The sequence below is a fragment of the Nomascus leucogenys genome, chromosome 20, assembly GCF_006542625.1.
Source record: "Nomascus leucogenys isolate Asia chromosome 20, Asia_NLE_v1, whole genome shotgun sequence".
Lineage (NCBI taxonomy): Eukaryota > Metazoa > Chordata > Mammalia > Primates > Hylobatidae > Nomascus > Nomascus leucogenys.
This window is the reverse complement of record NC_044400.1, coordinates 1,548,000-1,571,677: the sequence shown is the minus strand read 5'-3', so window position 1 is coordinate 1,571,677 and position 23,678 is coordinate 1,548,000. Positions and strand designations below refer to the sequence as shown.

Sequence of the window (23,678 nt, the reverse complement as noted above, 5' to 3'; positions counted from 1 at the left end):
ACGAAGGAGTCAATGGGAGGAAAAGGGAAGGGCTGTCCGCACAGGAGCGAGGCCCCAGCGGGTAGCACGGCTGCAGGGACTCAGGGCCACTGCCACAGGAAGGGGACCTGTGGGGGGGCGGCTCGCGGAGGGCTCAGCCTTGAACCAGGGACCAGGGTGTGACATCAACAGGTTAGTATCTTAGAGCAGGTGCCCGGCAGAAGCCTCACCATTCGGTATTAGCCCATAATTACTCACACTTGTCTAAAAGTCCGATGTTTTTGCTGGGTGTGGTGGCTCGTGCTGGGAATCCCAGCTACTCGGGAGGCTGAGACGGAGAGGATGGCTTGAGCCTGGGAGTTGGAGCCCAGCCTGGGCAACAGAGCAAGACCCCATCTAAATACATACATGCCTGTCTCTACCAATAAAAACCGGACAGTTTTGTTGAAGAGTCACAGCTTCGCTCATTTAACCAGTGGGGACACGGTGTGGACGGGGCTCCAGTGCGAGTCTGGATGCGGCTGTGCGGCTTGTGCTTCCTGACCTGCTCACTGGCCGTGGGATCGCCCTTCCCACCGGGGCCGCCCTTTCAATCCTCACCCTGTGAGTGGCCCCCCGCGTTTTCCATACACAGAAGCAGGCCACACCCCAGAGAGTGGGGAAGCTGGAATCGCCCTGCAGGGTGCCCTGGAGCCCCCGTGGTTCTCCTTCATGGCTTCCTCTTTTTTTTTGAGACGGAGTCTCACTCTGTCGCCCACGCTGGAGTGCCGTGACATGATCTGAGCTCACTACAACCTCTGCCTCGCGGGTTCAAGTGATTCTTCTGCCTCAGCCTCCTGAGTAGCTGGGATTACAGGTGCGTGCCACCTATGCCTGGCTAATTTTCGTATTTTTAGTAGAGACGGGGTTTCACCATGTTGTTAGGGTTGTCTCAAACTCCTGACCTCAGGTGATCCGCCTGCCTCAGCCTCCCAAAGTGCTGGGATTACAGACGTGAGCCACTGTGCCCGGCCATGGCTTCCTTTTCTTTCACGCTGCAACTGCGCCAGGGAAATGGTTCTTGCCAAGGCCAAGGTCGGCTTTGCCTCCATGGCTGCTGGTCTGGTGCGGCACTGTTTTGGTGCGGGACTGTTTCGGTGTGGGACTGTTTTCGGGAGAGCATTGGCTCCTGAGAGCCAGGCCTGGGAGGCCTGTCCTGTCTAATTGGGCCCTCACGACTGCCCTTCAAAGGTAAACCATGGAGGCCGGATGCAGTGTCTCACGCCTATAATCCCAGCGCTTTGGGAGGCCAAGGCGGGCAGATCACCTGAGGTCAGGAGTTCGAAACCAGCCTGGCCAACATGGCGAAACCTCATCTCTACTAAAAGTACAAAAAGTTAGCCAGGCGTGGAGGCATGTGCCTGTAATCTCAGCACTTTGGAAGTCTGAGGCAGGCAGATTTCTAGAGCCCAGGAGTTCGAGACCGGCCTCGGCAGCATGGGGAAACCCCATCTCTAGATCTAAAAAAGTGTGTAAAGGAAAAAATTGATTTCATAAAAAAAAAAATAAAGGTAGATTGTGGAGAAGCTAAGGCTCAGGAGGGGCGGGCAGGTTGCCTGGAGGCTCCTGGGATGTCCACGCAGCTCTGCCCCATGTCATGTGCAGGGTCCCGCGGCCACCCGCCTTGAAGGCGGTGCTGAAACGGGCTTATAATTGAGACTGGCCCCCCAGTGCCCTCCTGAGGTTCTCCTTCACAGCCGCCGGGCAGCCGGTAACAGTGCAGACCGAGGCTAAGCACCTCCGCCATCCAGCTAGCTCCTCTGCTGTAAATCAGATGGCGGCAGCTGTGGAAGGGCCCTGGTCCTCTGCTTTCTGGGCCTGCTCCGAGCCTCGTAACTCAGGAGCAGCCCCTGCTCCAGCGAGGAGCGATGTGGAGCTGGCCGTGGTTGCAGGCAGGGCCATCTGCTTTGGGGATTGCTGCTCCTTTAGGAGGACGAGCTGCCTGTGGCATTTACCCAGAGATCCAGCTGGAATTGCAGCTCCCAGAAACTCACGGCTCACTGTGAGTGATGAACACAGGGCCCGTGGCAGCCGCTGCGGCCGAGACATTGGACAGTGTTCACTCTTTAAGGCAATGCTCTTGCGCCCACACAGTGCGACGTCCAGCACTGTTTTCTGCTCAGCTGCGAGGGAATCTCCCCAAGCCTCCCCACCACCCCCTTTTCCTAAGTGAACGTGGGGGCCTTAGAGGTCAAGAAGAGCCAGTGGGGGCCCTGTTCTTGGCTGTCGTTTCAAGCCGCTTCTCCAGGAGGTCGACAAAGCCCTGGGCCCACGTGGACGGATGATGACAAATGACCTGCGGAGGGAGATGGTGGCACGTGGGGACAGGCGGAGTAAGCTGGCCTCGGCTATCTTGTTGAGTGCCTGGGAATGGAATTGGAACAGGAGCCCCAGTGAGTGACTGCAATGAGGGCCTGACCGATGGGAATGAACCAGAGACACAGGAATGATGTGCAGATGACAGAGAGGCACCCTGCCACGCTGGTTTTATAGTTTGGCATCGCAGTGAGAAAAACAACAAACCCCGTCTTGTGTGTGGTGAGGGGCGGCTCGGGCAGAGTGAGGATGTGTGAATTCCAAAACAACTGTGAGAAAAACAAAGGCGCCGGAGCTCTGGGGACTCAGAGTCGCTTTCAGAAATAAGGCCGGGCGCGAGGCTCACGCCTGTAGTCCCAACACTTTGGGAGGCCGAGGCGGGAGGATGGTCTGAGCCAGGGAGGCAGAGGTTGCAGTGAACCCAGATCACGCCACTGCACTCCAGCCTGGGTGACACAGCGAGACCCTGTCTCCAAAAAAATTTATAAAAAGCAAGAAAGAAGTACACACCTGGGGATGTTTTGATGAAGACTCTGCTCTCGTGCGCCCCAGGACACCCTGAAGTAGGCTGCACGAAGCCGCGAGCCCTGGCACCTGAAGACGCAAAGCTGGGCGGGGAGTTGCTCGCTGGCAAGGTGGGTGCCAGGCTGAGGAGGGCAGAGGTCAGCTGCCCCTGGCTGGGCACAATTTAGGACACAGGACGGGAGGGGACACTGGGTCTGGAAGGAAAGGCGGGGGAGGGAGGGAGGGGTCTCCAAGGAAAGGGAAGCCAGCAGTGCTGTTACTAAGCAGGATTCCGTGGAACTCGCAGACAGGACTCGGGACACGCACCTGCTCTGCCCATCCGACCTCACCCTGACCACCCAGGAGGGGAAGCATCGTGGAGGCCACTTCGCAGGAGGGAAGATCGAGGTCCAGGGCCATGCGTGATGCCCGCCACCCAAGGTTCAGCCCAGGAGGGCAGAACAAACCGCAGCTCCAGCCCTGCCCCCCACCCACTAGCCAGGGGCCTGCAGCTCCTGACTCAGCTTCCCCCATCAAACGGGGACTCGTCCTGCCCCACCCGGGTGGGAGACCCAACCTTCCAGGCCCACGGGAGCTCGTGTGTGCATCTCACGTTCCAGTCACCCGGGTAGCAGGCGTGCGTGGGCAGGGGCAGAGCTTGGTGGCGATCCACGTCCCGACACCCTCAGGCTCCCAAATGGGACTTTTCAGGGGTGAGGGGGCCAAAGACGGGGAGGCAGGGGCTGCATCACTTGTGAAGGGGCATCGGGACCCCAGCCCACACGTGGTCCCATGTCTGAAATCCACCGGACAGGGAGATTGGTCCAGGCTCACACCCGCTGGGACAGCAGGAGGCAGGGGTGGCACGTGGACAGACGTGGGTCCCAGAATCCAGGCAGCGGGGAAGGTGGAGGGTGTGGTCCGTGCTACCTGTACCCGGGCAGGTAGGGCCGGCTGGGTGCGGTGGGGGTGGGGCTGGGAGGAGTTCCTGGGTCTGGGGAGAGGCCAGTGCTCGGAAGCAATCATCTCTCAGGGAGCCAGGCCGCCCGCCGCTGTGAGGAGGGGGCAGCAGAGGCCAGGAGGCCGGGGGCCGAGCTTCAGGCCCGCCCCACCTTGGCCGCCCCTCTCAGGCCCAGAGACCTGCAGCCAACCTGCCTGACAGGCTGAGCGCCCCCAGGGAGGTGAGCTGAGTGGGTGTGGGAGTGCGAGAGTGTGTGTGTGGGGGGAGGGGGTGCATACCAGAGGGGTGTGGTGTCCAGGCTGAGCCCCTGCACTTCAATGGGGTGGGGGGCTCCTGGAAAAAAAACATACCTTGAAACTCTGAGAATCACAGTCCCCCAACCCCTAAGCCCCACCTCCACCTCAGAGGCTGGGTCCCAGGACAGCACCTGGGCACCAAACAGGGTCTCCAGCCACCCTGGCAAGTGCAGGCCAGACCAGCAGCCCCCACCCTGGCTCCAGATGAAAGGGTGCCCCCGACCCATACACGCCCAGGGCTGGCAGCTCCCTCAGGTGAAGGCAAGTGCAGGCAGGCCCTGGGTGACTTTCTGGGGATGGCGGCAACAGAGGGACCAGGGACAGAAGCAGGGAGGCAGGGGCTGGGCCCCAGAGGACGGGATGGGAGACCTATGGGAGGAAGAGAGCAGACCCTTGGACGGCCCCGCCCCGGGATCTGGGGCTGATGGGCTCAGGCAGAACAGAATTGCTCGAGAGTCAGAAGCTGAGGCAAGGGCCCCCCATGCTGCACCTGCCTGCCAGGTCGCCAGGCCGGCTGAGACAGTGGAGCTGAGTCCCAGGGCCCGGCCAGGCTGGCTCTCCCATGCAGCAGCCTGCGTCCCTAGAAGGGCAGATGACAGGGAGGCCAACCTGAGGCCCTGGCCCGGCCTCCCTGACCTGCCGCATAGCTCGTGCCGGTGGAGACAGGCACAGGCTGGCACAGGCTCTGCCTGAGGTCACAGACACCGTTCACAGCCAGAGCCAGGCCCCAGCTTGTGGCGTCTGGCCCAGGGCCTGCTTCTCCCGGCTGTAGGGGCTGCTCCCCGGCCCCATTGAGGAGGGGCGTGTGGATCACCAGGAGGCCATGCTGCCTGCCCGCCCCACTCGGCTCCCGGGAGGCCGTGCCCGTGGACAGGAGCCACGGGAATCCCAGATGCAGAGTTGGGAGGACATGGAGCCCCATCCCTGTCACCCCCTGCTCACACCCAGGGCTGCTGCCTTGGTGAACTGCTGGCCAGGGCCCCCAGGAGAGGGCCGTGGTACCGGGTGGGGCAGGCCTGGGAAGCTGGGTGTCGGAGATGCGTGCCCAACGGTCGCCTCATTCCCCTGGTGTGCAGCTCAGCCTGGGACACCGAATGAGCCAGCCCTGAGGAGGCGGCTCCTGGGAGCCCCGAGTTCCACCCAGCAGTGAAGGAGGCAGGCAGGGGGTACGCCATGCCTGTCTGTGTCTGCAGAGAGACGAGCAGGCAGGGGGTCGGAGTGGGCACTAGCAGGGTGGCCCGCCTGGAACCAAGCAGCAACTCATGGGCCCTCAGCCGGGTTTCTCATGAGGGCAGGAGGTGGCTGTGCCAGGGCCAGGGTGTGGGACTGGCTGGGCGGCTTCTCGGCCTCCCCACAGCTCCGGGCACCTGGACGCAGTGAACAATGGTCAGAGGGCCCCGTCACCCGGATCTGGGCAGACAGGTCTGTCCTGCAATGGGCTTGGTCAGTGTCCTGCCCCCGCCAGAAAAATCAGGCCCAGCTGGCCCTGCCACCTCCTGTGACTGGGCACAGAGGCTGTGACACCAGCACTGGGTGAGGCCTCGATCAGCCGGCAAGCCCTGTGAGCAGGTGGCAGAGCGGTCAACCTCCCGACTGCCCCTCCCTGGGCACCAGGCCCTGCTCCTGACATTCCCAGACCAGCACCCTTGGTCCACGGTTCCTGAGCTGGCACATCTGGCTCCTCCTACCCTCTTTCCTGCTCTGGGCCAGGGGCAGCAACGCCCCACGAGCCTCCCCGGCGTGACACGGGCTGCGCCCTGGCTTGAAGTCCTGCGCTGGAGGCTGGGAGGGCCATGTGGAGATCAGCCCTCCCCAGACCCCAGGGCAAGGCAAAGTGTGGGGGGTCCCAGGCCCTGCACCATGGCAGGGACCTGTGTTCAACCTGGAACAGAGTCAGCAGCAGAAGCCCTGCCCGCTCTCCATAAAGGCCCCGCAGACCCCACAGGGAGTGGAAGGGGGTCCGCACCTCCCCACAGGGCACCTCCTCACAGGGCACCTCCCCTCGGGGCACCTCCCCACAGGGCACCTCCCTGCAGGGCGCACCCCCTTCATTAAAGCCAGTGTTGGCTGACCAGGCGGGAGGAGTGGAGGGCCCTCAGCCAAGACCCGCTTCCTCTTGGGGAGCTGGGTTTTCCGAGCAGTGCCCTGGGGTCTGCCCGCCTGGCCGTGGGACAGGAGTACGGGTTCTGCTTCGGGGACGTGAAGGCCTTGGCCAGGCCTGACCCCTCACCTCCAGACCCAGGCACATATCAGCTGCAGGCCGAGGGTCAAGGCCTTGGCCGGGGGGGTGGGACATGGCATGGGACCCCAAGCCCTGGCCTGGCTCTGCCCTACCTGCTGGGGGCTGAGGCAAGTCCCTGCTTGCGGGGCTGCCGGGAGGCTTAGGAACGGTGGTCCAGCCTCTGTGCTGGCTCCGGATACCCACCAGGCCGGCCCCTCATGGGAGGGCCAGCCCTGATGGAGACAAGTGGAGGTAAGGGAGACGCCAGGCCTCAGATTCCGGGTCCCATCCCCACTTGTCCCCCTTCGGGGCTGTGTGACCCTCTTCAAGGAATTACTTCAGTGGCATCTCAGAACCACGGGGAGTGGAAGGGGGTCAGAACTAACCGATCCACCAGCATTTGTGGGGTGCCTGGAGGCAGTGGGGTGCAGAGGGGCTCTAGCCAGGTCCCCAAAAACTCCCTGTGGGACTCGGGGCCGGCGTCCTCCCTGGGGAGGAAGAAGGGGACTGGCCACTCTGTGGGACCCTTTCTCACCCAGGGTGTCCCTCAGTGTGCCCAGAATGGGCCAGGCCTGGGCAGGGGCAGGGGAGGGAGATGGGGGCTGCAGTGCAGGGCTCAGAGAGCCTTCGAACCCGCTGGGGAGACCCTGGAGCCCGCTGGGGAGACCCTGAAGCCACCCACAGACACTGGCAGGGCCAGAAGCAGCTGAGAGCCAGGCGGGTGAGGGCGGGTGAGGGCGGGTGAGGGCTGGACCCATCCCAGGGGTTCAGGAATGGGAGGACTCACATGTCTGGGCAGGTAGTCACTGGGTAGGGGAGAGAGGGAAGCCAGCGGCCGTTCAGCATGGTGTGCACGCGCTGTGAGCCTCACTGTGTCCACTCAGCAGCCTCGTAGGGCAGGCATTACTGCTCCCATTTTCCAGGTGGGGACCTGCAGGCTGAGGGGTGCACACGGGAATGGCAGGGCTGGAGTTCACAGCCAAGAACCCTGAGTGTTCACTTTGCTGAATGATCGGGCACCTCGGGCAGGGATTTGGAAGAAACCCTGGTAGTCCCTGGGCCTGCCTGGATGTGGGGACAAAAGAGGCAGATGTGATGGAGACAGAGCCGGGGTGGGGACAGCAGAGATGGGGACAGAGGCAGGCCGGGTGGGGAGTGTGGCCCAAAAGACGGGGAGCAGGTGATGGAGAGAGAGCTGGGGTAGGGACAGAGGCAGGCCAGGTGGGGAGTGTGGCCCAGAAGACAGCGGGCAGGTGATGGAGACAGAGACGGGGTGGGTACAGCAAAGGTGGGGCCGGGGCTGGGACCAGGGTTGGGACAGTAGGGGCGGGGACAGGCAGGCCAGATAGGGACTGTGGCCCAGAAGATGGCAGGCAGGCCAGCACAGATCAAATCCTGCTTTGGCCAGGCCTTGGAGCAAACCCACTTTACAGATGAGAAAACAGAGGCCCAGAGAGGCAAAGGCACCTGCCAAGTTGGCCAAGGCCATGGGCAAGACAAAGGGCCAAGGGCCGAGGCCACCTCTGAGAGCGATGTGGTCAGAAAGCTGGAGAAGGAAGGGTGGGTGGAGACGGCAGAGGCCTCCTCTCTTTTCAGAGCCTCAGGTTGATAAAAGGCCTGCAAGGCCCAGTGCTGGGGAGAAGGGATACAGCCAAGGCTGCCTGATAAGGCAAAGTCATTTCCTCAAGTGTGCAAGAGCAGTCGGCGCTCTGGGCTTAGGGGCCAGAGCCCGGGCTCTCGGGACGCCTTCCTAGAGGCAGCGGCTAAACAAGAACATGCCGGGGTAGGGCGGCTGCGAGAATGACCCGGAAGCCATGTTGGACCTGCCCCCACCATCAGGGCAGGGGGCAGCCCCGACTGAAGGGGCGTCTAAGGATCAGGGACCCTTAGGAACCACGAACCAGCTCAGGCTGACACCAAAGACCCAGCACCCACACTGCCCGCCGGGACAGCTGTGGGCCGAGGAGATCAGCAGGCCTCCCTGTCCAGTGCCCAGCCGGCCTTGTGAGAAAACCCCACCTTTTCCCACAGACGATCTGCCTCTGGTGGAAGGCAGAGCTTGGAGGTCCCTCGATCTGTGTCCAAGGCCCAAGCCCGGAGCCTCCCCAAAGCCAGAGCCCTCCCAGAAGCCTGGCTCTGGTGGCTCCGGCCAGAAAGGTCCTGCTGACATCTAGCCACAGTGCTTCCTGCTGTCTGCACAGCCATTCCCACCATCAGCCCAGGAGGGGCCTGAGGCTTCATCCTGTGCTGGGGGCTGGATGCAAATCAAGCAGGGGCTGGGGCCTCAGTTTCCCTACCTGTAGCATGAGCGAGTTGGATGAGGGGATTCCTGGTCCCTTCCAGCTCTGCGCATGCCCAGGCACCAAAGTCTTCACCCTTCAAAGGGGCCCCCAGCCATCGTCACTTCATAGTTGTCCATGACGGTGATCCCGACACTTACAGCCAGAGGGCGACATCGCACGAGCTGAGCCGACTGCCTGGGGCTCTGTGGGCCGGGTGGGAGCCGGCGGGGAGTACCTGTGGCTGCAGCGGGAACGCAGCGGGAACGCAGCGGGAACGCAGCTGGACGGAAGCTGGGCACCGCCTTCCAGCACCCCTGCCTGGCCAAGGGGAGACCTTAGCCCACAGGGCCACCGCCTCAGCAGGACAGCCCCCACCCTGCAACCCCTGTGCCCCGAGCATGGACAGGGCACAGCTCTAGGCTCTGGCAGCTCCTGCAGAGGGAGGACCAGCAGCAAACACAGACAGGTGGACGGGGAGTCGCACACACAGTGAGGAGGGTGATGGGACAGCGGCGATGGTCTCTCCAGAGGTGACGCCTGAGGCTGCAGGACAGAGTCACCCGGGAGCAGGGTCGGTTGGTCCAGAAGGTCCCGGCCTGGGGAGCAGGCAGGCTCCAGGAGGGCCCAGCCAGGGTGTGCACGCTGCGGCTCTGGGCCCGGGCTCGGGTGGGCGCTGACGGGGAGGTTAGGCAAGGCGGGCCTGAGAGCTGGGCACGACTTCCTGAGCTTGTTCCCCACCTGGGAGCCTCCCTGGAGGGACAGTGTCGGTGGAGGGGTTGGGGAGAGCAGGCAGCGTGTCCCAGGGAAGGATGGGCCTCAGCCCGGGCCCCTCACGGACCCCTCGAGGATGCTGGATGCGTTGATGCGCCCCTCGTTCCCATCTCTAAAAGGGGAACAGGCCAGACGTGGTGGCTCACACCTGTTATCCCAGCACTTTGGGAGGCTAAGATGGGCAGATCACCTGAGGTCAGGAGTTCAAGCCCAGCCTGGCCAACGTGGTGAAACCCCGTCTCTACTAAAAATACAAAAATTAGCTGGGTGTGGTGGTGGGCGCCTGTAATCCCAGCTACTCGGGAGGCTGAGGCCGGAGAATCGCTTGAACCCGGGAGGCGGAGGTTGCAGAGAGCCGAGATCGCACCATTGTACTCCAGCCTAGTGACAGAGCGAGACTCTGTCTCAAAAAATAAATTAATTAAAAATAAAAGGGGAACAGTGGCTTCAGTCATTCCAGCCTCGACCCCTTGAGCCCCGTTGCCCAGGGCCGTGGGAGGGTAGGAGACATGAAGGACAAGGAGCGTGTGGATCCGTTGCAGGCACGGAGCAGGACTTGGTAATGGTGGCCCCAGCGGCATGAGCCCAGGCGTAACCAGAACAGGACAAGAGGTGGGCTGAGGGCCCACATCCCTCTCCCAGGAGCTGGGGTGGGTGAGTTTTTTTTCCACAGGGGCCTCTGCATGGGGGTGACAGGGCCCCTCAGGACCCCCAACCCCTTGCCAGACCCCGAAGGGTCCAGGCACTGGGCTGTCACTCCCACCCATCCTGCCTTGATCCACAAAACCCAGAAATATTTCCTTTTTTTTTTTGAGACAGAGTCTCCCTCTGTCCCCAGGCTGGAGTGCAGCAGTGTGATCTCAGCTCACTGCAACCTCCGCCTTCTGAGTTCAAGTGGTTCTCCTGTCTCAGCCTCTTGAGTAGCTGGAATTACAGGTGCACGCTGCCACACCTGGCTAATTTTTGTACATTTAGCAGAGACAGGGTTATACCATGTTGGCCAGGCTGGTCTTGAACTCCTGACCTCAAGAGATCCACCCACCTTGGCCTCCCAAAGTGTTGGGATGACAGGCGTAAGCCACCACGCCCGGCCCAGAAAACATAAATGTTTTCAACACATCTCTTGGGGCGTGGATTTTTTAATTCAGATGAAATTCACATAACATGAATTTACCCAGGTTTAAGTGAACAATTCGGTGGCAGTAAGTATATCCACAGTGCTGTGTGCCTGTCGCCTCTACCTCATTTCAGGACCCCTGTCACCTCCCAGAGAAACCATGGACCATTAGCTCTCCACCCCTCCTCCTGCAGCCCGGCCCTCCTTGGCCTGCCGCAGACCTCTCCCACCTGTCCTCACCGGGTGGCAGCTGCCTGGCCGTCTGGCACAGGCAGGTGAGGGCACCAGGCGGCCAGCAGGTTCCTGGGAGCCAGCTGCCACCCAGCAAACAGCCGGGAGGATAGGGTGTCAGCCGTGGGAGGGGACAGGGGGGGACAGGCCTGCAGCCTGGGGCCCAGGTGGGCCACTGGGGACGTGAGGCACTGGCTGCCCCGCCCCAGCCTGGCACAGCCCTTCAGATCCTGGCCTTGCCCCACCCACAGCGGGGCCTCTAGTTGGGGCCACGTGGCCATGAGAATGACCAGCTAGGCTTCCCTGGAGGCCGGGCCTCCCTGGACTGGGCCAGGTGCTTCCTGCCAGCAAAGGTAGAGCCGGGCCCTGTGACCGCAGACCAGAGGGAAAGGCTGGACTGGGCTGTGAGTGTGGGAGAGGGTGGACTCAGGGCCCCAGCAGGTTAGTGGGAGACGGAAGAACAGGCACCCAGCGCTGCCAAGAACCCCAGCAAAGCCGGGCTCTCAGGTGGGTGGGCAGGTCCCAGAGCCAGTGAGGGCCGGCTCCTCCCGTGGGGGTGGCTGCACACCCCCTCCTGCCGGGGCAGGCAGTGCTGGTCTGCGCCCGCTCCCCAGACCTCCCGGGCAGGCAGGGCGGCAGGGGTTCCCCCTCTTCTGCCCCACTGGAAGATGGTCTTTGTCCCCTAAGAAGCAGGCTCCCTGCAAGCCTGAGACTCGGAGGTGGAAGCTGGTTTTACAAGGGGGAATTGAGGTGGGACCCTCAGGTCGCAGGTGGCCAATGGGTGAGCTTGGATGGCTGAGCTCGGAGCAGGGAGGGAGCCGGGCCTGGCGCTGGTGTCCGTGGGGGGGGTGCGGCCTGGTGGGTGGCTCAGCCTCAGCGCCCGTCTCACTGTCTCCTCCCTCCCCAGCTGCTTCCTGCCGCCAGGAGCCGGCACCTTTGCCCTCACTCCTCCCGGTGTGTGTCCTCCCTCCCTCTGCAGATGAGTAACGTCTCAGGGATCCTGGAGGCAGCCGGCGTCCCCCTGGTGTCAGCGACCTGGCCGCAGCCCAGCCCCCCACCGGCCGTGCCAGCCGGGCCGCAGATGGACCACGTGGGGAACGGCTCCCAGGGGGCCCCCTGGCTCTTCCTCACCTCCGCGCTGGCCCGAGGCGTCTCGGGGATGTTTGTGTGGACTGCCCTGGTGCTCACCTGCCACCAGGTAAGCCCTTCCGCCCCCGAGCCTCCTTCAGGACCCTGGTCTCCACAGGACGTGGCTGTGGCTCAGCCCGGCCCCTCTGGGTGCTGCTGCTACAGACGCTGTCAGAAGTGGGATCGGCCAGGGCACGGAGGAGGGGATGAGCTTCCCCAGGACGTGGCGTGTGGGAGCTGGGCCTGAAAATGGGGAGTTCTCTGTCAGGCTGAGGGCGGAGCGCCCACCGGGCACCCCCGGCTATTGCACAGGCTTGTCACTCGGCTCGCTGAGGTCCGCAGTGTGGTCCCATTTCACAGACAAGAAGACAGTCTCAGAGAGACCAGAGGTCTTTCCCAGGCTCACATAGCTGGAAAGGGGAAGGGGCCTTCTCCTTCCAGAGGCGTGGCACCCTGGAGAAGGCTGGTGGGAGGTTGGCAGGGGGTTGGACTTTGCTCTGTAGGGAGCTGGGGAGCAAAGGTCACAGCTCGGCTAGAGGGACTGGGACTCCTGTGCAGGAGACGGGCGAGAAGCAACTTCCCCAAGCCCTAAGCCACACACAGCCCCCGACCTGGAGCAGTCCCCAGGTGGGAATAGAACAGCCCCCAGGTAAAGAAGCGGCCAGGTGCCGTGGCAAGGAAGGGCCAGGCAGGGGCAAGGAGGAAGTGGTGCCCGAGGGCAGGGGCTGGGCAGAGAGGGCAGGGGGTCAGGGGCGGGACCCTCCTCAGAGCCTCGGATACACGGAGAGGCCAGGGCAGTGTGTGCAGGGGTCGGGTGGGAGTGCGTGTGCAGGCCCACGAGGGCCACACGGCTGCAGGGGTTTGTCCACAGCCCTTGACCCCAGTGTGGTGAGGTGGCTTTCAGGAGGTGCTGGGAGCCCAGGAAGGCTGTGGAGGGCTGGGCTGAGAGCAGAGCTGCTTCCCGGGTGCATGGGGCACTGGTGTAGGGAATGGATCTGTAGGTGAGCCGGGGCAGGGGGCCATCAGGAGACTGGCAGGCAGGGACACGGGTCGCCACAAGCCTCCAAGGCAGCATCTCAGTGACAGTTTATTAACTGCTTATTAGCCAGGCATGGGGGCCTGCACCGTTAGTCCCAGCTACTCGGGAGGCTGAGGTGGGAGGATCGCTTGAGCCCAGTTCAAGGCTGCAGTGAGCTGTGAACAGATAACCAGAACCCAAGGTAGACGTGTATGAGTGTGACCTGGAGCGTGCAGAGCCGCGGAGGCGGTGCCGAGGCAGGCCCTTCCTGTACGGCCATCAGAGAGGGCTTCCTGGAGGAGGCCATCTTTGTGCTGTAATCCTGGGAACCGGCCATGTGTGCGTGGCTATAGTGTGGCTTCAGCTCCATGGGGCCTCGCAGTCAAGACAGGGCTCATGGAGACCCGTTGGGCTGGAGTTCAGGCCCTGTCCCAACCCTGAGCCCACTGCCAGAGTCACCCTTGAGTGAGGAGTCCCAGGCAGGACACAGAGTGGCCGGATCCGCCTCACTTTATACATGGGAGGACCGAGGCCGGAGAGGACAGTGGCTTGTCAAGGTCACCCAGCCAGACAGCGCCAGCCCCCGGAGAGGTCTCCTGATGGCTGGTCATGCCGTCCCTCCCAGGCACCGGCGGGGAGCGTGTGACTGATAAGAGTGTTCCTGCCTCCAACCTCCCCCAACTCCCTGAGCTGCACCCCAAGCGGCCAGGTGCACGTAGCCTCTGGTCGCCCACCGCCGCGCATGCACCTCCTCCAGAAGGCCTTCCCCAGGAGCCCCCGTGCCCCCAGCTCCCAGGCTCGGCTGACCCTGTCTCAAAGACTCTGTAGTTGTGTTGTGTCCTCACAGAAAACATGGAAAATCGGTCGGGCGTGGTGTCTCACACCTGTAATCCCAGCACTGTGGGAGGCCAAGGCGGGTGGATCACCCGAGGTCAGGAGTTTGAGACCAGCCTGGCCAACGTGGGGAAACTCTGTCTCTACTAAAAATACAAAACTTAGCTAGGCATGGTAGTGTGTGCCTGTAATCCCAGCTACTTGGGAGGCTGAGTCAGGAGAATCACTTGAACCCAGGAGGCGGAGGTTGCAATGAGCTGAGATTGCACCGCTGCACTCCAGCCTGGGCAACAGAGCAAGATTCCATCTCAATAAAAAAAAAAAAAAATTACAAATTAAAAAAATAACATGGAAAATCTAGAAAGGTCTAAAGGCAAACACTATAATCACCCATACTTTTTCCCAGGCTTTCTTTTTTTTTAGGCAAGATCTCACCCTGTGGCCCAAGCTGGAGTCCAGTGGCACAATCAGTGCTCACTGCAGCCTCCGCCTCCCGGATTTAAGCCGTCCTCTCACCTCAGCCTCCCGAGTAGCTGGGACTACAGGTGCCCGCCACCACGCCTGGCTAATTTTTGTATTTTTTAGTAGAGATGGAGTTCACCCTGTTGGCCAGGCTGGTCTCGAACTCCTGAGCTCAGGCAGTCCGCCCGCCTTGGCCTCCCAAAGTGCTAAGATTACAGGCATGGGCCACCACGCCCGGCCCCTAGGGAGGGACAAATTCTTAGGAATCAAAGGGTGCACATCCTTTGGATGCCCCCACAGCAAAAGCCAACGTGCCTTCTGAGAGTCTGCCCAGCCCAGGACCAGGACATGTCCCCTCTCCGTCCCCCAGGCCAGACACTTAGCTGGGCTCCAGAAGCGCCTGCTGAATGAAGGAATGAGTGAGCATTCCCGTTCCCAGGCTAAGAACAAACAGGACCCTCACTCATGCCCAAGGAACTTATTCAGAAAAAAAAAAAATCTATTGTACAACCTGTGACTATTATAAATAACAACGTATTCTATGCTTGAAAATTGCTGAGAGAGTACATTTTATATGTCCTCCCTGCAAAGAAATGCTAAGTATGGGAGATAATGGAGATGTCAATGGGTTTGACTCAGCCATTCCCCGCGAACACACATATCAGACATCGCACTGCACACTGTAAATGCAGACAATTTTGATTTGCCAATTTAAAAAATAAATTTTAGGCCAGGTGCAGTGGCTCACGCCTGTAGTCCCAGCACTTTGGGAGACGGAGGCAGGAGGATCCCTTGAGCCTAGGACTTTTAGACCAGCCTGGGCAACACAGTGAGACCCTGTCTGTACAAAAAATACAAAAATTAGCCAGGCAAGGTGGTGCACACCTGTAGTCCCAGATACTCAGCAGGCTGAGGTAGGAGGATCACCTGAGCCCAGGAGTTCAAGACTGCAGTGAGCCATGATTGTACCACTGCACTCCAGCCTGGGCAACAGAGTGAGACCCTGTCTCAAAAAAATTCACCCAGGCTGGAGTGCAGTGGCACAATCTTTGTTCACTGCAACCTCCACCTCCCAGGCTCAAGCGATTCTCCTGCCTCAGCCTCTCAAGTAGCTGGGATTACAGGTGTGTGCCACCACGCCTGGCTAATTTTTGTATATTTAGTAGAGACTGTGTTTCACCGTGTTGGCCAGGCTGGTCTTGAACTCCCGACCTCAAATGATCCACCCACCTTGGCCTCCCAAAGTGCTGGGATTACAGGTGTGAGCCACTGCGCCCGGCCATCAAAAGTAAATTCTTAAAATGTGTGTTATTTTTAGTTGTAATCAGAAATATGTATTTAACATGTACATTCATACTTACACGTACTTCTATAGTAAATACGTATAAAAGTATGTATCTAATTACGGTAGGCAAACAATTTATTTTCTCTAATTGTAATAAGGATGCCCATTGTAGAAAACTAGAAAATGCAAACATAGAAGGTGCCTGGTGGCCTGCACCCACCCCCACCTCCTTCCCGGCTCACCTGGGCTGGTGCAGGGGTGCCGGGCGGGCCCAGCTCTCACCCGACCCCCCTGCACCCATCCCCACCTCCTTCCCGGCTCACCTGGGCTGGTGCAGGGGTGCCGGACGGGCCCAGCTCTCACCCGACCCCCCTGCACCCATCCCCACCTCCTTCCCGGCTCACCTGGGCTGGTGCAGGGGTGCCAGGCGGGCCCGGCTCTCACCCGACCCCCCTGCACCCATCCCCACCTCCTTCCCGGCCCACCTGGGCTGGTGCAGGGGTGCCGGGCGGGCCCAGCTCTCACCCGACCCCCCTGCACCCATCCCCACCTCCTTCCCGGCTCACCTGGGCTGGTGCAGGGGTGCCGGGCGGGCCTGGCTCTCACCCGACCCTCCTGCACCCAGATCTACCTGCACCTGCGCTCCTACACCGTGCCACAGGAGCAGCGTTACATCATCCGCCTGCTCCTCATCGTGCCCATCTATGCCTTTGACTCCTGGCTCAGCCTCCTCCTCCTGGGAGACCACCAGTACTACGTCTACTTTGACTCTGTACGGGACTGCTACGAAGGTGGGTGCCGGGCTGCGTCAGTCGGGGGAGCGGTGGGAGAGACTCCCTGGGCCCTGCATGCACGGACGCACTTCCGTGGCCAGCCCCCAGGGCACCCCACTCTCCCAGCCCCTGTCGGAGGGGCTGCCAGGATAGTCAGGGTTAGCGGCGCTGGCAGGCCTGGAACACATGACCGACCCCACAGCCTCCGTGAGAGGGGCTCGGTGGACCTGCCCTGGCCTGGGGTGAAAGCGGGGCCCTGATGGAGCACCCTGACCCTCTCAGGCCGCCCTGCTGGGGATGGGGCCCGTCAGGAGCCTCTTGCTGTGTGGCCTGCCGGGCTCGGCCCCTCCCAAGCCTCCTCCTGTCCTGGTGAGATGGGTGCCATGGGGTCCCCGTGCAGCTCAGGGCTCACGGCCGGTCCCCCTCTGTGCTCCCTGCAGCCTTTGTCATTTACAGCTTCCTGAGCCTGTGTTTCCAGTACCTGGGAGGCGAGGGCGCCATCATGGCTGAGATTCGTGGCAAGCCCATCAAGTAAGCCCGTCACCCCAGAGCCCCCACACCCCTCACACCTGGGACAGGGAGCCCGGCGGCTGGGGCTGCATTCTCCCGCACCGGCTCAGGGACGTCCCCCGCAGGTCCAGCTGCTTCTACGGCACCTGCTGCCTCCGGGGCATGACCTACTCCATCGGGTTCCTGCGCTTCTGCAAGCAGGTGAGGGGGCCCACCCAGCCCTGCCTGCCCTCCTCCCACCCAAGCCCGTCAGGGGCCCTGGCCGGCCCAGCAGCAACCCACCCAGTGTCAGGGGGCTGCTCACTGCTGGCTGCCCCAACCCCCATTCCTGGGCCCCTGGGGGACCTGGCCCCAGGCCCACCGGGTGCCGTCGCCCCCAGGCCACTCTGCAGTTCTGCCTGGTGAAGCCTGTCATGGCCGTCACCACCATCATCCTCCAGGCATTCGGCAAATACCACGACGGGGACTTCAAGTAAGGCGGGAGCTGCGGGGGCGCCTGGCATGAGGTGGGCACTGGGTCCCCCGGGGCCCGGGAGTGGGGCCTAACGAGGGGGGCTTGGCATTCTGCTGGGCTAGGGACCCCGCCCAAGACAGGTACCCACTGCCTCTCCGCAAGGACCTCAGTGCCTGCCAAGGCCGGGGTCCTGGACCTCCCCTCACAGGACACGGCCAGGGTGAGTCTAGCATCTGTGCCAGCGTCTGTGCCGAGGACCCCAGGGCCTCTGGCCAGGCAGTGATGGCCCCAGCCCCCGCCCAGCCTTCAGCACTCTTGGTATTAAGGGCACCTGGGCCAAGGGGACCAAGGTCCACCCTGACCTGTTGGCTGAGCAGACAGGCAGCCACCCGGCACAGGAAGGACCCCTGCCAAGGTCCACCCACATGCTCACCAACACCACAGACATGCTCACACACGTGGACACATGTGCTGTCACCTGTGCACACACATCTCACACATGCACACAGCATGTGCGCAAATCATGCACATACCACAACCACACACGTATATACACACACATGCACGCAATGTGTGCACACACACAGTGCACCCCACCCGTGTGCACATGACATACATGCACACACATCTATGTGCACACACTGACACGGGAACAACACCTGTGTGTCCACCGCACAGAGGATCTTCAGGCAGTGGCCAGGTGGACGGGGTTGGGAGGTGGTGTTCCGACAGAGGCAGCCTGGATGCTGCCTGATCAGAGGACAGGATCCTGGGACGAGGAGGAGCAGGGCCGGTAGGGAGAACGGCCACATGTCCCTGCCCTACTGCTGCATAGGTCCCCCAGCTGCCCCCAGCTCTCCTGCAGGCCCTGGAGTGAGGATCAAATCAGGGCAGGATCCCTGCAGGGCCCATGCTCCCAAGCTCAAGGTGGGGGCCAGGCCAAGGGTGTGGCGGTGACGGCTCTAGGGTGGGGACAGTGGCGGGGTCGGGGGACCGCCCTGACCACAGCCCCCGTCTGTCCCAGTGTCCGCAGCGGCTACCTCTATGTGACCCTCATCTACAACGCCTCTGTCAGCCTCGCCCTCTATGCCCTGTTCCTCTTCTACTTCACCACCAGGGAGCTCCTGCGGCCCTTCCAGCCCGTCCTCAAGTTCCTCACCATCAAAGCCGTCATCTTCCTGTCGTTCTGGCAAGGTGTGTGGGGCACGTGGGGCAGGGGTGCTATTGAGGCAGAGGCTGCAGTCCAGAGAGCCTGGGGTCACCTCACGCTCCCTTCCCCAGCCCCCACGTGCTTCAGTTTCTCCAGCCACAGCACAGGTCAGCTGGAAGCCAGGGTAGAACCTGCGGGCACGGGGGAGTGGGGAGGTCCCGCAAGCAGGAATGGCCCCACGGTCGGTGGAGAGAGGTTGCACAGAGGCCACACTGGCATTTCCTGAGTCCCAGTCCCCACTGGGCCCTGGGCCAGGCTAGGGCACTCACAGCCCACCTTGGCAGAGGACGATGGCCACCAGACAGGGTGTGGCCCCAAGATCTGGGGCTGGAGCAGCAGCGCGGGCCCGGGAGCTCCTGAGCACCTGCTGTGCCGAGACCCCCAACTTTGGAGGCGCCCTGCCCCCCTGAACCTCAGTCTCCCGGGGTGGGGCGAGACCACACGGACAGGGTCACAGCGCCCATCAGAGGAGCTGCCGTCGGGTCCTGGGCCTCTTCCTCCCCTGCAGACCCCATCTGGGGCTGGGGCTGAGCGGCCGTGACGTCCGCAGGGCTGCTGCTGGCGGTCCTGGAGCGGTGCGGGGTCATCCCAGAGGTGGAGACCAGCGGCGGGAACAGGCTGGGGGCCGGCACGCTGGCCGCTGGCTACCAGAACTTCATCATCTGCGTGGAGATGCTGTTCGCCTCCGTGGCCCTGCGCTATGCCTTCCCCTGCCAGGTGTACGCAGAGAAGGAGAACTCACCAGGTACATGCTGCCTTCCAGCCGGGGCACCCGGAGCACACAGCCCTGCCCCGGGCACCGGGTCTCTGTCTGTGCCACTCTCGAGGTCCAGGAATGCCAGCTCACTGGGCAGGGAGACGGGCAAAGGACATCCGGCTCTGGACACGCACCTGGGCTGTGTGGGGTCCAGGTGGTCCCGGACACCGACGGTGATGGGGAATGGGTGTCCCCTGCCAGGCACACCCCCCATTAGGGTGGGGACAGACTGTGGCCTGCCTGGCTTCTCATCAGTCGTTGTGGAGAGACCAGGGTGCCCACCCAAGGCCAGCCAAAGGCGTACTCCGCTGCTTGGAGCCCCTCAGAAGCTCTAGGGGACATGGTGCTTGGCAGGGGTCTGGCCAGGGACAGGCCCGGTGCTGGGTGGAGCAAGCTGGGCTGGGGTCCAGGGGTCTGGGGCCACCCTCCGCTGGCCGAGGCCAAACCTGGACATGCAAAAGCTACAGCCCTGGGCATCCTGGGAGGCGGGGCTGAGGGGGCTCGTCCAGGGGGCTGGAGTGCAGGGGGGATGGTGGGGCTCATACGCTGCCCTCCCCCAGCCCCCCCGGCACCCATGCAGAGCATCTCCAGCGGCATCAGGGAGACAGTGAGCCCCCAGGACATCGTGCAGGACGCCATCCACAACTTCTCCCCCGCCTACCAGCACTACACGCAGCAGGCCACCCACGAGGCGCCCAGGCCTGGCACCCACCCCGGCGGCGGCCCTGGCGGGAGCAGGAAGAGCCGGAGCCTGGAGAAGCGGATGCTGATCCCCTCGGAGGACCTGTAGTGGGGCCTGGGCCGCCGGTGCTGTAGGGACCCAGGCTGCCCAGGCCTCTGGGGAAGAACAGGGCCCCCCACCCACCAACTCCTGCCAAAGGTGGGGCCTCTCCTGAGAGCCCTCCTGTGAGGCCCTTGGAGCCCACTTCCCATCCTCCCTCCAGCCCGGGGGTCAGGGCACCTCATGGCCCTGCCAGGCACCCAGGTGGGCCCGCCACCCCAGGAGAGGGCACCTGAGTCCATCGGAAGAGCCTGGGGACCCTCTGGGATCACCTGGCCATCAGCCCCAGGGGCCATTGTGGGGCGGAGAGTGAGTGTGGCTGTGGGACCTTGGCTGCACGGCCCCACAGGGGCTGTGAGTGGGTCAGACTCCCTGGCCCAGGAGACAGACAGCAGACGGACCCCAGGCTGGGCAGCTGGAGGGAGGGGCGCCGGGGCGCTGGGCAGCCGGGCTCTGACACAGTCCACAGCTCCAGGCACCGCAGGCCAGCGGGCTCCACACAGGCTGGACAGGGCTGGGCCTCCTCGGAGCCTGCTGCAGCCATTGTGGGCACGTGGAGAAGGGCCCACGTGTCTCCACACGCCAGCCACAGGGGAGCCCTGGCCAGGCGCCCACCCAGGGGAGCGTGTGCCTGGGATGGGTCGCGGAACCACCAAGTGCCCGTGAGGCTTGCCAGCACCACGGGGCTGTGGAAATCGCTCTTATTTATATTTAAACACCTTGGATTTTCTACTGGGTCTTGGCTTCTGTTCCCGCAGGGCCTGAGCCTGAGGAGCAGGACGCAGTGGGGTTCACAGGAGGCCGCTGCTCAGAGTCTGCATTCTGCATACGGGAAAGGGGTCCCACCTGTCTGGGGTGGGCAGCCTCGTGGTCCAGGGCAGTGCAGGGCAGAGCCTGGGCTGTGCGATCACAGCCGCCACCTTTCTCCTGGGAGCCTCCACTTCCTCCAAAATGGGCCTTGTGCCAGCCCCACCCGCGGCGAGCAGACAAGGCCACGAGGGCAGGGCCCTGAGTACCTGGGCGGGGGACACTCCCAGGGGGCACAGAGGGGGCTCCCGCCTGGGCACTTGCCTCCTCCCCTTCTCTTCTTCCTCCACGTGCCAGGTGGGGCCCTGGGTTTGAGGAGCCGAGCCTCAGACGCGTGCCCTGCCCTCAGGAAGCTGGAAGCGCCCAACTGGCCTTGGAAATCCCGGCGGCGAGAACAGGAGCCGCCCAGGGACTAAGGGGGCTTCTGGGAGGCCACACGGCTGGCCCGGGGCGAGGGGTGTCACTGCAGGGCGCCCCCCAGGCCCACGGCCCGTCGGGACAGTACGGTGACCCAGCCTGCAGGTGGCAGTCGGTTCTGTGTGTCTGGGGCCCACAGCACAGGTTGGGTGGGGACTGGGGCAGGGGCAGCAGAAGTGGGCAAGGCCTGGGGGGCTCAGGCACTGGGTGTGGAGAGCAGACAGGAAGGCCCAGTGGGCACCACCCCGGGACCACGGCTCCCACCCATGCTGTCCCCGCGCATGGCCACGGCCACCAGGAACAGCGGGACCTGGGGTCTCTGAGGGACTCAGCAGGGCGGGCACAGACCAGTGGGGTCCGGGCTAGAGAGGGCCAGCTCCCAGCCTCTTGCTTCCTGGGCTGAGGACATGGGGATCCAAGGCCAGTGGGTCTGCAGGGCCCAGCCGGGCTGCCTGGTAAGATAGGCTGAGCTCCTCCCTGTATGGCTGTAAAGACGCCCCTGTCTTATTGGACCCCCACAGGGATAGACCCACCAGGGGGCCCTGGGTCTCACTCTGTCAGCAGGTGGGGGGCGTGGTGCTCCCCAGGGACCCGCTGCCGAGGGGCAGTTTCTGGAGGCTGGGGGCATTGGCAGGGCTCTAGGCCTGCTCTGCCCTCACCCTGGGGAAGGCCGCCCTGTTAGGGATCGAGTTGCTCAAATCTGTGTTTGGAGGGTGCGTGGCCGAGGGCTCCCCTTCTGGAGACCCAGACACCGCATGGGCGCTGGGTGGCAGAGGCTGAGGTGTCAGGGGCTGAGCTCCTACGTCAGCAACACCTCAGGTCTGCGCTTTAGGACAGGGGAGAAGTTGGTTTCCGCCAAATGCCCCCTCGGACCAGCCAAGGACAGAGACAGACACGCTCAGCGCTCACGCCAGATGGGACAGCGACCAAGCCCAGAGAGATGCAGCAAGTTGCCTGAGGTCACAGAGCAGGGACTTGGACGCCAGGGAGCCGGCTCCACAGAGGGCCTCTCTCCTCCCTGCCTCCTGACCCTCAGACGCCTCCGCCCCACGGGTGAGGCTGCTGCTGCTTCTTTCCAACACGACTCGAAGGAAAGCCCCGAGGGCCGAGCCCGCTGTGCGTGGACAGAAGGCAGCGTGGGGTGGTCCAGGCCAGGGCTCAACCTGCCTCGAGAGGGAGCGTTGGCGCATGTGAGCGGCAGGGACAGAGACCGGCGTGGTTCCGGTGTCATCATCGCTGCTGAAAAAGGGTCTTCCCGGTGACAGGCCCCGACAGAGGAGCGGGCTGCGAGGCAGGCAGGAGCCGCGTGTCTTGACCCAGCGCACCCGCCAAGCTCTCTAGCCTCACCTGGCCTCGGTGTCCTCATCTGGGAGATGGTCCAGCTGAAAATGCCCAGCATCCACAAGAAAGGATGGAAGCCCTGGGGGCCCTGACCTGGCCCGGGTGCAGGCTGCTCGGCCGGGCGGGGCGGCATCTCCTTTCACAGCTTCCCTGTCTGTCCACGGCCTCCAGGAGCCCCACACAGGGCCGGGGCTCTGTGCCCCCAACTCACACCCGTTGGCTCCCCCAGGAGGAGCAGGCTGGGCCCAGAGCTGCAGGGTGGGATGCAGGGAGGTCTTAGCTGCGGAAGATGCCATCCCTGCCATTGCTAGTGACAAGCTCGGGCTGCCGTGGCCCCAGCACAGATTCAACACTCACTGCGCCATGCGCTGACAGATTCAACCCTTAGTGCGCCATGTGCCGGCTGCTGCACACTCACCTCCACGCCCAATTCACAGGAAGCAAGGCTGGGAGGGAGGGAACTGGCCCCAGGCCACACAGATGCTGAGAGCTGGGATTATGACTGGGTGCAGTGGCTCACGCCTGTAATTCCACCACTTGGGGAGGCCAAGGCGAGTGGATTGCTTGAGCCCAGGAGTCTGAGACCAGCCTGGGCAACATGGTAAAACCCCATCTCTACAAAAAAATACAAAAATTAGCTGGGCGTGGTGGTGCGTGCCGGCGGTCCCAGCTACTCAGGAGGCCGAGATCGGAGGATTGCTTGAGCCTGGGAGGTCAAGGCTGCAGTGAGCTGTGATCACGCCTCTGCACTCCAGCCTGGGTGACAGAGCAAGATCCTGTCTCAAAAAACTCGAGTTGGGATTTCACCCTGCATGGTCCAGCATTGAACAGCGTTCACACCTCAGTCAGCTCAGCTCCAAAAACGGGGACAGGTGGGCAGGGGCTGCTCTCCCCGGAAGGCCAGGCGGGGTGGGAATGGCCTGTGGGCAGGCCCGTGGCTTTTCGGAGGAGCCCACGGGCTTCCGGCCACTGTGCAGGGGCACTTTGCTCTCTGCTCCCAGACAGACCCTGTCTTGCTCACAGCTTCCTGCAGGCTCCTCTGAGAGCCCAGCAAAGCTGGGCGAGGGGTCTCCCGGGGAAGGGGAACACTGACAACAGTGCTGCTCTCTGCTCCTTCCACTGGGAGAGGCTGCATGGACAGGGGGCTCCGGATGGGGCAGATGGGGACACTCAGGACTGCAGCC

General features: G+C 62.9%; 2 protein-coding genes across 4 annotated transcripts; both read left to right on the top strand.

Annotated features, from left to right (window-relative positions):
• The first annotated feature begins 8,869 nt into the window (after window positions 1-8,869).
• Window positions 8,870-20,661, top strand: LOC100595698 (transmembrane protein 184A). 3 transcript variants are annotated; one of them, XM_030801114.1, is made up of 10 exons: window positions 8,870-9,087; window positions 9,912-9,981; window positions 11,697-11,915; window positions 16,070-16,235; window positions 16,658-16,748; window positions 16,853-16,928; window positions 17,108-17,199; window positions 18,206-18,375; window positions 18,942-19,136; window positions 19,709-20,661. In XM_030801114.1, the coding sequence occupies exons 2-10, from the start codon at window positions 9,949-9,951 to the stop codon at window positions 19,936-19,938; spliced, it is 1,272 nt and encodes a 423-aa protein (XP_030656974.1). In that variant the 5' UTR covers window positions 8,870-9,087; window positions 9,912-9,948; the 3' UTR covers window positions 19,939-20,661. The 3 variants fall into 3 exon arrangements, with proteins under 3 accessions (XP_030656974.1, XP_030656973.1, XP_030656972.1); XM_030801113.1 differs by having other exon boundaries at window positions 9,051-9,064; window positions 9,912-10,023; XM_030801112.1 differs by lacking the exons at window positions 8,870-9,087; window positions 9,912-9,981 and adding an exon at window positions 10,892-11,070.
• LOC105738905 lies at window positions 20,113-23,044 on the top strand. The gene is made up of 3 exons (XM_030801491.1): window positions 20,113-20,133; window positions 20,178-21,258; window positions 21,986-23,044. Exons 1-2 carry the CDS (start codon window positions 20,113-20,115, stop codon window positions 21,150-21,152), a joined length of 996 nt encoding a protein of 331 aa, XP_030657351.1. The 3' UTR covers window positions 21,153-21,258; window positions 21,986-23,044.
• The last annotated feature ends 634 nt before the right edge of the window (window positions 23,045-23,678 follow it).

What these genes read in the sequence shown, in the direction of transcription:
- LOC100595698 (XM_030801114.1), top strand. Translation starts at nt 9,949, where the DNA reads ATGAGCCCAGGCGTAACCAGAACAGGACAAGAG. An exon ending in TAACCAGAACAGGACAAGAG is followed by an intron (nt 9,982 to 11,696) that starts GTGGGCTGAGGG and finishes CTCCCTCTGCAG; the next exon opens with ATGAGTAACGTCTCAGGGAT. An exon ending in CTTCCTGTCGTTCTGGCAAG is followed by an intron (nt 18,376 to 18,941) that starts GTGTGTGGGGCA and finishes TGACGTCCGCAG; the next exon opens with GGCTGCTGCTGGCGGTCCTG.
- LOC105738905 (XM_030801491.1), top strand. Translation starts at nt 20,113, where the DNA reads ATGGCCCTGCCAGGCACCCAG. An exon ending in TGGCCCTGCCAGGCACCCAG is followed by an intron (nt 20,134 to 20,177) that starts GTGGGCCCGCCA and finishes GTCCATCGGAAG; the next exon opens with AGCCTGGGGACCCTCTGGGA.